At 42.6% G+C, this 13,751-nt stretch overlaps 1 protein-coding gene across 1 annotated transcript; it reads right to left on the bottom strand.

Moving 5' to 3' along the window:
- Nucleotides 1–1,891: 1,891 nt before the first annotated feature.
- On the bottom strand, nt 1,892–7,388 carry LOC120877446 (cytochrome c). Its single transcript, XM_040259758.1, has 3 exons — nt 7,237–7,388; nt 5,339–5,515; nt 1,892–5,228 (listed from the first exon to the last, which is right to left on the bottom strand). The coding sequence occupies exons 2-3, from the start codon at nt 5,505–5,507 to the stop codon at nt 5,080–5,082; spliced, it is 318 nt and encodes a 105-aa protein (XP_040115692.1). The 5' UTR covers nt 5,508–5,515; nt 7,237–7,388; the 3' UTR covers nt 1,892–5,079.
- Nucleotides 7,389–13,751: the final 6,363 nt, after the last annotated feature.

The following is a 13,751-nucleotide window of genomic DNA, read 5'->3' as shown; positions in this document are numbered from 1 at the left end:
CCCAGTACTTCTCTCCCACTGAATCACTTCAGTTAAAAAGGTCATCTCAATGTGTCCTATCCCTTCCATGCAATCTGCCCAACTGCTAATTTGACAAATTGCCCTATCCAGCCAGTTCAAAATTAGCTAACTTTAAGGGTTTACTGAATGCACGGCAACACAACAACGTTCTCGTTTATTCCTCACAACAACCCTAAGGATTAATATAATTAATGTCAGTTCGCAGTTGAGGAAATTAAAGGCACAGAAGAGTTAATGTGTCTAAGATTCTGTTAGGAAGCATTATCAGAGAAATCAGAACTCTTGGGCTGTCTTCTTCCACCATTCATCAATAAAAGTAAGAAATTCTTGTCTTACTGACAAAATGGTATGCCCCAACTTATACCATAGGCAGGTGACTTTAAAGAAAATTAATTAATTTTCCCTGTCATCCCCAAACTGGAAAGACTTGTTATCTCTTGGTCCAGATTTATGACCCCTGTCCAATTCAGGTAGGGATAGTCACAATTTCATTAGACTTATATACTGAGTGAGAAAAGCCATGATTTCCAGAACCTGGGCAATCTTTTTTCTGTTGGAGTGTGGCTCCCAATGCGAAGTTCCTGCACCTCAGTGAAAATCAGTGCTTCTTTCACTTTCTACGGGAGAGGACAAAGGGGCTGGGAATGGGTGTTAGATCGACCATGCTGGAGCATCTGTAGTATCTGGAATTATGTTTTGATGTAACTGAACATTCCAAATCATAGCTGAATTAAGAACAACATTGTTGAAGACAGGGATGGGGGGGTGACCAAAACCTTCCTTGTATTCAAGAAGTAAATTACTATCTGAAATAGGAGGCAAGGTCATCTGCTGTGAGAGCAGGGAGCTGGGTGAGATAAGAAGCCTGAGGACTTCTAAATTAACAAGGAAGATGCAGAGAGAACAGATATAGGGTTTCTGATGGTTTAGTTGAATCAGATATGTTTACAGGCGTATTGATCTACAGAAGTGTGTGATTTTCTCAACCAGTACTCAGATGCATGTGGAAACTTGGGACAGTGTGGAAGAACAAGCAGACTCCACTTGTTGAGGACTGCAGAAGCACGGAGCCAGAGAAAGCTGTCTTTAATAACAAAAGGAAGTGTGGGAGTTCCATAAAGAGGCTGATAGAGATAACTATACGACATCTTCGAAGGCACCATGAGAAGGCAGTGTCAGTACATGTGATACTACCAAGGTAATGTACCCGGGTCTCTGACCTTTGGAAGTAACAACCTATTTACTTAGCTATAATATAGGGACAATTCTCCTGATGAGTTAGTGAGGATGAATACACCTTAACTATAAAGCAATTTGGTGATAGCTGGACGAGCGTTTGGGCAATGTCACGCTGACGTGGGTTACTAACAGATGGTTACAGCTGTATGAGCATAAAGATTTTAGGATGCCTATATATTTTGTTCCATGAATATGTGAAATTTGAATGAGGGAGGTAAAAAAAGTAAGAGCAGTCAAGGGTTATCAAATTCCTAGAGTTGTCAGGACCACTTGAGAACAGAAAGCTAGGAATGACAATTAGGTAATTACTAACCTTGGAAGCAGTAATTTTCCAATAGGTGACTTTGAGGGAATTTGATGAAGATAGTTTTTCAATGCTTACCAGTTAAGAGTTTTCACAGATGGCACTCAGTGAATGCTTATAGCAAGGCTTATGAAGTAGAGATTATTCCTATTCTCCAGATGGCAAAAGAATGCAGTTGTGCAAAGCTCTAAACCAGAGGCCAAGAACTTTCCTGTGAAGCACCAGTCAGTACTTTGGGCTTTGTGGGCCATTCGGTCTCTCTTGCAACTACTCAACTCTGATGTTGCGGCACAAAAGCAGCCCTACATAAGTCAAGTGAATATAGTGGCCATGTGCCAATAGTTTTATTTACAAAAAGCTTTGGGACTGCTTACTAACCCCCACTCTGAACACAATTTTTCCTTTCCCCAAACCCACCATTCTTCATTACAAAACAAATAAAATTAACTAGTCCAATGGTTGTTCTTCAGAGGATGCTGTTCAAGCTACACACACGTATTTAATGGCATGAATGTGGAACACAGGCACAACTCTAATGAGTAAAGAAAAAGAAAACTGCAAGCAGCTCATTCATATTTCTGGTAAAATGGAGTTAGACTAAGGCCACACTATGGTCAGAGTAGCTTGGTTGTGGTTTCAGCTGTCACTCATCTAGCTTTTCTTTTTCCAGTGTAGACAATATTGACTGGCAGATGTTGAGTACAAGAAAAATGGTAACAAATCCAGAGGGGCTAGAAAAGGAGGCAGGGCATTCTCCCCTCCCCTAATTAGGACTCTGTAATCAGGTCAGTGGAGCAAGAGCTGTGATTTTGGCCACTCTGGGCCCAGCACTCCTCAAAGCTCCCAGGCAGGACAACTCCTTTCAACATGTGGAAAGAAAGCAACACTCTGGAAATGGTATGGGCTGTGTCCCAGTCCAGATACTTGCCCCTACCCACAGCATACCTCAAAAACCTTCACAGCTCAGTGTAGGGGTGTTAAAGAACTGGGCCAAGCCTACCCCTCTCCAAACACAGGTATCTGCCATATGCCTGTTCCCTTCCTCTCAGTGACTTGCAAGGTTGGACTAGTAGGTCCTGCTAGGGGCCCAGCTCAACCAAATGAGTAGTTTCCATAGTTCCCTGAGCCTAGTTAAGGTTAATCTCACCTCTCATCTGTTCAGTTGGAATCAAAGAATCTCTGAGATCTCTTCCAGTTCCAATACTGAGACCTCTAATATGACTAAAATAGCCAACTTAACCAAAGCTTGAGCAAGTCAATCTCTTGTTGTGTTGAAAAACTGTTAATGATGTACCACTTACCACACAATGGCCCTATCATTATGTATGTGTGGAAAGATATGCTACATAACAAGACTACCAGTCAAGTTTCTAAAAACCTGGACATGTTTACCCTTTGAGAAATAGAATGTACCTGTTTAGCTTTCTGAATCAACCTGAATGAACCAAGAAAGCCTGGGGTTGTTATGACCAGAGTTTCCAAATAACTCAATCTCCAAATAAGACAACCTAGTGGAAATCTAATTTTTTCTATTATACTTCTGAGTATGTGAACACCATGACAATGGTCTGGGGAACAAAAAGAAATGCAGCCAAAGAAGATCAGTGTGTATTTCTGCACTGAAAAGTGTTAGTTGCTCAGTCATGTCTCACTCTTTGAGACCCCACGGACTGCCAGGCTCCTCTGCTCATGGAATTCTTCAGGCAAAAATACGGCTATGGGCTACCATTTCCTTCTCCTGGGGATCTTCCCGACCCAGGGATTGAATCCAGGTCTCCTGCGTTGCAGGCAGATGCTTTACCGTCTGAGCCACCAGGGAAGCCCTGAATTAACTATAGGAACTTGTAACTAGAGGCCCTTATTGAATATAACTGGCCTAGAACACAACAATTCTCTGCTAACACTGGCCTTAGTTGACTTAGGAAGCATAGAAATCAGTCAATTTCCTGGTCTCCATGTGTTCCCACACTGGTGCAGAACTCTTAGAAACTAACTGCTACGCTGACCTGGATACCACCTGGATTATAGCATGCTTCTGCTTCCCCAAATTGTTTTTGCCCATGTTTTCAGGCTATCTTCTTTGCTTTTTCACATTTCTTCAATGACTGAAAATGATTCACAAGTTACACAGTGCTCTATCAGGCCTTACAGACCTAAATAAACATCCCCATCACTTTTGACAAGGCCTTCTCCCAGTTCCCTTACTGTCACAGAAATGGCTCTCACCACTGGTACAGACTTATTTCCCCCAGTGAGAATTCTCTCAGTATTCTTTATGGCTTAGTTCAAGTTCACCATTCCATAAAATTTCTAGGGACTATACTAAACATGTATGGCACAAACTGTGTATGAATAATTTAGCACATAAACTATAACCATACACTGTACATACCCTAACACTATGATCACAAAGTCTTCTTTCTACATTTGGCATAAATGTTGCAGTGCTCATTCTGGCCAGAGAAACTGAGTGGATGACTGAGGTGTTGTTCTAGGGCAGGCTGTCCTAGAAGACCAAGTAAACACAATCTACCACTATGACTACTAACAATGCTGCCTGTTTGGGCTACTGTATTTTTCAACCATTTTGGTATGCCATTAAATCAAGTTAAAAAAACCACGATCTGTGACTTTGTTTTTTAATTCTTAAGCCTTATATCAGTTTATAAATATACAGTTTACAAATCTGAGCTAATGATATAGCCCCTCTAATCATGCTGAGTTGGCAAAAGCACAATTACCAGTCACCATATACAAGTAGCTCTATAGTTGTGTTTCTGAATTCCTGTTTAGGACAACCCTGAATTATAACTTAGTCTGACTCTGTGAAGAATTAACAAGCAAAGTTTGTTAGCATATCTTGTCACAGAGAATTTAAAAAGCATCTGATCTTAAAGATCATCTACAATATGTGAGGTGCTAAATACTCTTTATTTGATGCTATACATAAACCACACTAAAAATGCCTTTCATTAAGTAAAAGGCTAAATTTTAGAGAATTTTAATTAAATTGGCATAGTTTATAAAACCAAACAGATAAAGTGGACTTTGTCAGTGTATTTTCAATCCTTGCCTTAACAGGCTAACGAACACAACTTGAAACACATGTGAATCCTCCTCTGTTCTATGAGACAGTGAAGGGACCTTTTCAGTATTTAAATATATTAATATAACCAGTTATAGAAATCTAAATATAAAACCAATCTCTTATAGGTTTTGAGAAGGAATGCACCATCTCCCTAAAAAGTTTAATATTCCTTATTCAAGTTCAATCATCTCTTTAGAATGGGAAAAGTGACAGTACTTGTTGAACCGGAATTACTATCAAAATTAAAAAAGCTGACCATATTTGTTTAGCCACAGACCAATCTTATTTAAATCAGGACTGTCCAACAGAATTATTCCATCAGCCGTTCATGATCTGAATTCTAGTGGATGAGATCAATTTAAATATGGTACACATAAAAAGTCATGAGACACTTCTGTTTCATAATAAATAAGGCAGTGGCCAACTATTACTCATTGGTAGCTTTTTTGAGATAAGCTATCAAGTCCTCCCTCTCTCCCTTCTTCTTAATGCCAGCAAAGATCATTTTGGTTCCAGGGATGTACTTCTTGGGATTCTCCAAGTACTCCATCAGCGTCTCCTCTCCCCAGGTGATACCTAAACAAGGAAGGATATATTGTTGAGCATGTCACACTCCTGAAACAGTGTTTACCATAGGTTACATTCATACAGTTTGTGCTTGGGTTAGTTAACAATTCCCCCCTTACCTTTGTTTTTGTTGGCATCTGTGTAAGAGAATCCAGGAGCCTGACCTGTCTTTCGTCCAAACAGACCATGGAGGTTTGGCCCAGTCTTGTGCTTCCCTCCCTTTTCCACAGTATGGCACTGGGCACACTTCTGAACAAAAATCTTCTTGCCCTTCTCAACATCACCCATTTTTAAATCTAAAAATGAAAGATTCAGATTAGTAATATTTTCTCCAAGAAAAAGTACAGTAGATTCCAATCATCAACCCCAGTTACCGACATCAAACTTAAATAACAGGTTGAATTTTGTCTTACTTAGTTCACTTGCAACAGATTCTTTCATATCAAAAACACTATCTGGAAGAACTTCCTTGAAAAACACACCTCTGTGAATATCTATGCATGCTCAGTCACTAAGTGTGTCTGATTCTTCATGACCCCATGGACTGTAGCCCACTAGGCTCTTCTAGCCATGGGGTTTTTCCAGGCAAGAATACTAGAGTGGGTTTTTTCCTCCTCCAGGGGAGCTTTCTGACCCAGGGACGGAACCCACGTCTCTGGTGTCTCCTGCACTGGCAGGCGGATTCTTTACCAATGAACCACCTGGGAAGCCCCTCTGTGTGTATAAGTGCCAACTAAAACTTGGCACTTGCCATCAGCCTATACAAGGATTAAGGCACAAGCGGCTGCAGTCGCTGACCCTCAACACATTCTGAAAGGATTTCAGGGTGGAGCAGGAATGAGGCACTCTGGGCTCTGAGTAACTGGCAAAACTGGCCTTCAGATAGATCTTTTCAGGTTAAGATTTTATGAGCCCAATTCTTCCATCTCCTTATTTCCAGAAAAGCACTAAAATCCTTAATGGTGGTACCTGTTCCCGCTGACTAGCAGCAAACCTCTGGTAAAAGTGGGTTTGACTGCATAGTACTCCCATTCATGAAAATCATATACAATACTGACATTCCCCCCGCCCCACCTCTTCAGAGCAGTTTCTCATCTTCTAGGACATACTCATCGTTTTGCCCCAAAGAAAACTTCACTCACAACTCTCATGTTGTGCACTTTTGACATAAGTGATGAAAGGTTAGAGGTCAGGAAAGCAAAGTGGGAATCTAGTTCAGAGCCATTTCAAAAGATGAGACCAAGGTCACGCAAAGTCACAAATCCAATTAAGTTGAACTGCGATATTAAATCCAAGCGACCAAAATTCCAACTTTTAAGGCCTCATTATCTGTTCATACAATTTAAAGCCACTGCTCTCTGAAGAGAAGACAAAATACACTTTTACAAAAAGGGAAATCTTTCTTGATTCAGTCCGTTCAGGTGACTCTAAACTGCTTTGCTGTGGGTAGGAGGTCAGCAGCCGGCTTTGCGGTCACCCAGGGACCCCCATCATCCAGCTCTGGGATCCCCGGAAGTGACCACGAGGTCATCCATCCAGGCTTGTTTCAAGGAGACTGTGATGAAACCTACCCCCTCGGACGTTCCTCAGCAGGTTAAGGAGGGAAGCGACAGGTGGCCAAGAAATGGCTTATTGGAGGAGCAATCGTTTCTGTTCCTTTGGAAGGAGGACGTGAAGCGCTGCGCTCCATCCCCGCACTCCCGCCCTACCTCGGAGGAAGTCTTGTCTACCATTGCCCCAGCTCAGCAGTCCCTATAACCGAGAACCGGCGTCTTGGTAAGAATCGCGACCAAGCCGCCTCCGAGTTTTTAGAACCTTGACAGACCCCACTACCTAGTTGGGGTCTCAAGCCGTAGCCCACCCGGTTCTGGCCCGGCGCAGTCTAGCTGGGCGCCACTCCCTGCCAGCTCCCTGGCCCCCGCGCGCCGGCCTCAGTCCACCCACGCGGCCCCCATGCAGGCGCACGCATTCGTGGCTCAGTGTCCCGCCTGCTGCGGCCTCCGCGCCCTGCGCTCACCGTTCTTTTTCTGTGCGCGACAGAGAAGTTCCCGCTCGCAAGCCGAACGTCCCGCTTTCTAAGCCCAAGGACACGCCGGTACGTGCCTAAGTACCGGTGTTGGTGCAACCAAACTGGCTCCGCCCTCCGGTTCCCTGACGTGCGTCCCGGCGACCGGATACGTAGTTACGAAGCCGCGCCTCATTGGCTCGGGTCTCCAGGGCTGAGTCCAGACTCTGGGCGCGCGCATGCCGACTAGCATGCTTGGGGGATACCGCGTTGAGTGCCCTTCCTCTCCCGGCCTTTCCTTCCTGGCAATTACGACAGGCCGTTAAGAGGCACGACACCGAGGTTGTGCCGGAAGGGGCTGTCAGAAGTCCTGGCCTTGGTGTGCTTGCGTGTGCCGGGGAGGGTGGAGCGGAGTCGAGCGGTGGATCGATAGCGTTATCTTCTTGTAAGGTAACCAGTCTCGTGCTGGTTGACGTAATGCTCTTTGAGCAGTATGTTTTGTCTGCTCGGAGGGAAACGATCGACTTCGACACACCAGAGGTCTCTTGGCTGTCATCCCTTCAGCTGGAGACCTTTACCCAGACTCGGTCGTATTTCCGCCGCTGGCGCCAGCTGCACCCAACAGAAATAGCCCGCAACCAGGAAGAGTTGGACAGGAGCGCCTGACCTTGTACTTGTTTCGGCTACCCGCTGTAATTTTAGTTATCTTCTTCCAAATCGTCCCTTGATGGAGCAGCTGCTGCAGTTGAGGCAGAGACTGGATTATAGTTCTGGCCCCTCACCTGCTGGCTTCTTTTTTACCACGTGCTTTTCTACACGTGCTTCTAGCGTTTGTGTGCAAAAAGAGCAAGGGGTGTGTGCGACCAGCATCCAGAAAGAAACATTTTTACATGGCTAGCGAATCTTCAACTCTATAGAGGATTTGCCGTCCATCTAACCTAGGTGAAGCTCATGTTCAAGCAAGCTGAAGTGGTTGGAGTCGTTAGAAATGCAAGGGACTTCTGGTGGTCCAGAAGTTAAGACTCCGCGCTTCCAACGCCGGGAATGCGGTTAGATCCCTGTTGGGAGGACTAAAATCCTACATGCCTGCGCAGCAAAGCCAAAACTAAACAAACAAAAAAACAAGTTTGATCACTACAGCTTCCAGTAATTATACTTTTCCTCCACCTCAAGCTCTCATTCAAGACATGCCCAGTTTTGTCACTGGGAAATTTCTTGACTCCTGTCCTTCAAATTCAGCCCCCGAATTTGAATTTTTCTTCCTTTCGCATATTCTGTCAGACTGTGCTGTATTCATTCAGTCAAGTATTTATTGAATACATACTATTTGCTAGGCACTGTCTAGGACGGTGGAGTAAATCAGTGAGGACTTTTTCTCTGGCGGAGCTAATGTTCTAGCATCCTTCCTCCTCCCTCCAATTAAGCAATAGATTGTTATTTAGTTGTTCAGGTGCCTGGGACTCTTTTGGGACCACATGGGCTGTAGCCTGCCAGGCATTTCTGTCCATGGGATTTCTCAGGCAAGAATACTGGAGTGGGTTCCCATTTCCTCCTCCAGGGTATCTTCCCCACCCATTCATTGAACCCCTCCTTGGCAGGCAGATTCTCTACCACTGAGCTATCTGGGAAGCCCCAAGCAATAGATAGTAGTAGGTTAACCTAGATTTATTATCTCTGCTGTTGCTGCTGCTAAGTCGCTTCAGTCGTGTCGGACTCTGTGCGACCCCATAAACAGCAGCCCACCAGGCTCCCCGGTCCCTGGGATTCTCCAGGCAAGAACACTGGAGTGAGTTGCCATGTCCTTCTCCAATGCATGAAAGTGAAAAGTGAAAGTGATGTCGCTCAGCCGTGTCCAACTCTTAGCGACCCCATGGACTGCAGCCCACCAGGCTCCCCTGCCCATGGGATTTTCCAGACAAGGATACTGGAGTGGGTTACCACCCCTCTTAAACCACTGGTCCTATAATTTCTTCTCCGATCATCTGTCTCCTTATATGAATAGATTATTGTTTTCTGTGTCCTGATTTCCCATTTTCCTGTCTCTAATCTCACACACTGCTGCCAGAGCAGTGTGCGTAAAACAGAGAAGAAATCACAACACTTGAATATTCAAGACCTTTTGTGGCTTTTGGAGTGGACCAAGATAGTGTTTTAACTGTAGTACTGAGGTAGGCTCATTTGACTAGCTATCCACGTTTTTGAAAAACCGAGCTCAGTTAACACCTTGCAAATACGTTTGAAGCCAAGTCCTAATGTTGCCACCCATATCTCTTCAAGGAATACTTGGGCCTTAAATAGGTATTTGCCCTAATTCAAATCTTCTGTGTTTGTGGTATCAGAAGTTACTAGTCTTTGTGGGGAGTAGTGACAATTAGCAATACATCAAGTGGCCTAGTGAATTGATTGACATTTCAAATTTATTTCTATGAGGGGGAGAATAGAAAATCAGAAGTCCTTAACACCTTTCCCTAAGGAAATTGAGGATAAAAACTCTTGTTATTGAAAATAGTAGGAAAATAAGAAAGCAAACAAGAGCAAAAATGAACACTTGGCACATTCCTGTAGTAGATACTATAACATTTGTGCTTAATATCCATGTATTCAGGTTCTAAAGAGATTCATAGTGCTTATCATGTATTCAAGATACCAGAGAGAATTAATTGAGAACAGTACTATTCTACAAGTTGCCCAGTTCCATATTTCTATATCTATCTCCATCTTTTCCTATTGTAGTGGCTGGTAAGGGGTATAACTATTATAAAACAAATGCCTTAGAATTCTCCTTCCAGCAGCACAATGGGTGATATATTTTTTTAAATGTTCGTGATAAGAAAAAATCTAGTAAAATACCACCCCGTCAAACCAAAACATCTAATGAGGTTGCAAGAAAATGAGGGAAAAGAAGTCTGGTTGGAGGCAGGGGTGAGGCAGGCAGCAAGAACTGAAAACTGATAAGCGTAAGTTGACTCTAGAGACACCTTGTGGAAGATTGCTGAAGTGAAAGAGCCTTAGGCTTTAAGAACATCTCTAGTGGTTCAGCATCTGGTGGCTCCTTCATTGGAGAAGTTGTGGGTTCGATCCCTGGGTTGGGAAGATCCTCTGGAGAAGGAAATGGCAACCCACTCCAGTATTCTTGCCTGGAGAATCCCATGGACAGAGGACCTTGGCAGGCTACAGTCCGGGTTGTAAAAGATCTAGACACGACGTAGCCACTAGACAACTGCAGAATGGAAGTAAAGCTCATACAAAAGATGAGTAGTGGAGTAGGGAGGGGTCTCAGTTGGCTGAGACCCCTGCATAATGCTGAAGCACTTCAATCTAAAGGATAAAATAGTCTGCTCATTAGCAAAGGGAAGAACCAAATTAGTCTTGTCTGGCTTGGTCTTGGGTACTGGATGGGAGGAAAAAGTATCCTCTGATAATTCATAACCACAGGTCTGCCCACATGGAGGTTTAAGGTTTGATTTATTTTATTACCTGCATGGTCTAAGGAAGCTCTAGCAGAAAAATGAACAAAGTAGTTGTAGACAGGTGATGTGTTCTGGTGTCAGGCAAAAACAAACTCTCAGATTTCCAGAGAAATATCTCAATCAACCCAGGTTCCATGTTTAAGAAATGCTGTGCATGAAGATAATGAAAACCAACAAAGAGCAAAATTAGTCACAAAGGGCCACAGGTGTTGGAATTATTAGATACTGTTGGATCAGTAAAAACTTTACTGAAAAAGAGAGACCTCACATCACTATGGAAAGAAAGCAAACACATTTATTACTGAATAACCACAATATAAAATAGCTATATATAGGTAATCTAGAAGAAACTACCAAATCAAAATAAGACCTCACACAATTTATACAGCTAAACTAATAATCCTTTTATCTCATGCTGCTTTTAGCTAGCATATAAGATGAGGCTTGGTGGCTCAGACGGTAAAGTGTCTGTCTACAATGTGGGAGACCTGGGTTCGATCCCTGGGTTGGGAAGATCCCCTGGAGAAGGAAATGGTAGTCCACTCCAGGACTATTGCCTGGAAAATCCCATGGACAGAGGAGCCTGGTAAGCTACAGTCCATGGGGTTGCAAAGAGTCGGACACGACTGAGCGACTTCACTTCACTTAGGATCAGTAGGGCCCTATTTTCCATTTGGCAGCACTGTGGTCACTTATTATTTGGATTAATGGTAACCTGTTTTCCACAGGAGGACTGGACATCACCGTTTGTGGCCAGATCCTTCTTAGTTTTTTTCACATTATTTCACCCTAAGTTCACTTGGGAATTTGTGGTAGCCATTTGTTTAACGAGTTGTCCTCATCCAAAAGAAAAACAAAACTTATTTTCCTGAGCAATAAATGGTTACACCTGCATTAAGCTCCCAAGGTGAAGCTCTATCTACTTAGGTGTTTACATTTTTTGAGAGACCTATTTACATTCCAAATGGTTAGTGTGAGGATTTAGGCGGTTTAGATTTTCCTCCTTCCTCTTAGAAGGTGAGAGAGAGGGAAAAGCTCTCTTTTTCCATTATGTGTTAGTCACTTCAGTCGCGTCCGATTCTTGGGATCCTGGACTGTAGCCTGCCAGGCACAGTCCATGGAATTCTCCAGGCAAGAATACGGAAGTGGGTTGCCATTTCCTTCTCCACTTTTTCCTTTATAAACAGAGAAAATAAATTTTATTTACCTTTATAATATATAATGTGAAATGATATTTGAAAACATTTAGATAAGGAAACAAAAACATGTGCAACAAACAAGGGACTATCAGAAATAATGTGGCAGATTTTAAAAAGAGGCAAAAATAATTTCTGCAAATGAAAGTTAAAGTCACTGAAATAAACTTCATATATAGGGTAAGCTTTATACAAAATTCAAGGACAAGAAAGACTAAGCCATAGCTAGAACTAAAGGAAAGGATAATGCCTACTGTGATTCTGAGAGGACAGGCTGGGAAATGGAATGAGGAGGAATATAGCATGTGAGTTCTTGATATTTTAGTGACTGGATTATAGATTAATTGATTTTAAAAAATATATAAGTATATGGCCTTCCCCGGTGCCTCTGGTAAAGAATCTGCCTGCAAAGCAGGAGATGCAGGAGACTTGGGTTTGATCCTTGGGTCTGGAAGATCCGCTGGAGGAGGGCATGGCAACCCACTCCAGTATTTGTGCTTGAAAAATCCCATGGACAGCCTGGCAGGCTACAGTCCATGGGGTTGCAAAGAGTCAGACATGACTGAAGCAACTAAGCACACACACACACACACACAATAAGTAAATATGGCCAATCGTCCTGCCTTAAAAACTTGAAAGATGAGCCACAAAGCGCATTTTAAAAGCATGTTTTTTTAAAAAAGGTACAAATGAAAGAATTAATGAAATGGAAGGTAGATACAAAGAAATTGCTAAATGTAATTTAGAGAGCAAATGGTAGAATATATAAAAGAGAAATTAGAGAAGTTAAGACATAAGAAAGATAGTATAAGGAGGTCTATTTAGTTTCAAAAGACTAAAATAGAGAAAATTAGGGAGAGGCCTGTGTTTGAAAATATAAATCTGAGAATTTTCCAAAACTGATGTAAGCCATGAGTTTCAGATTCAGGAAGCACATGAATGCAAACAGGATAAACAAAATCAGCATTAAGACCTGGTGATGGAACATCAGAACTCTCTAGACAAAAAGAAGTATTTAAAATAGATGTAAAAGAGAGATTATCTACTTAAGAAAATTACAAATAGATATATATCACATCTCTCAATAGCAACATTTGAAAACATTTAGATAAGGAAACAAAAACATGTGCAACAAACAAGGGACTATCAGAAATAATGTGGCAGATTTTAAAAAGAGACAAAAATAATTTCTGTAAATGAAAGTTAAAGTCACTGAAATAAACTTCACATATAGGGTAAGCTTTATACAAAATTCAAGGACAAGAAAGACTAAGCCATAGCTAGAACTAAAGGAAAGGATAATGCCTACTGTGATTAGAGTACCTAATCACCTACGTAGATAGAGCTTCATCTTGGGAAGCTTCACCTTCAGAAGTCAGTAAAATAACTGAAGGGTAAACTTACAGAGTCACTGTCCAATCGGCCCCCCGCCCCCACCCCCCGCCCCCCCTCACTTCTTTGCTTTGTTGTTCAGTTGCTAAGTCATGTCTGACTCTTTGTGATCCCATGGACTGTATAGCCCACCAGGCTCCTCAGTCCATGAGATTTACCAGGCAAGAATACTGGAGTGGGGTGCCCTTTCCTTCTCCAGGGGATCTTCCCGGATTAGGGATCAAACCTGCATTGGCAAATGGATTCTTTATCACTGAGCAACCAGGAAAGCCCATCCCCCTCACCTTAGGCATACCCCAATATGTTACATGTCAGAAGATATGGAGAATCTTGTGATTAAGTCATGTGATTGACTTTCTTGCCCCCAGTTTTCCCCAACATTATTTCACCATGTGACTTTTTGTTTCCCACAATACCTAATTTAATGAATATAACTAGTGCTACAGAATAAAATTTGGAAAAAATTCCA

Source organism: Oryx dammah, unplaced genomic scaffold, assembly GCF_014754425.2.
Source record: "Oryx dammah isolate SB20612 unplaced genomic scaffold, SCBI_Odam_1.1 HiC_scaffold_18, whole genome shotgun sequence".
NCBI lineage: Eukaryota > Metazoa > Chordata > Mammalia > Artiodactyla > Bovidae > Oryx > Oryx dammah.
Note: the sequence above shows the minus strand (reverse complement) of the source record. Positions and strands in the feature narration are given on the sequence as shown.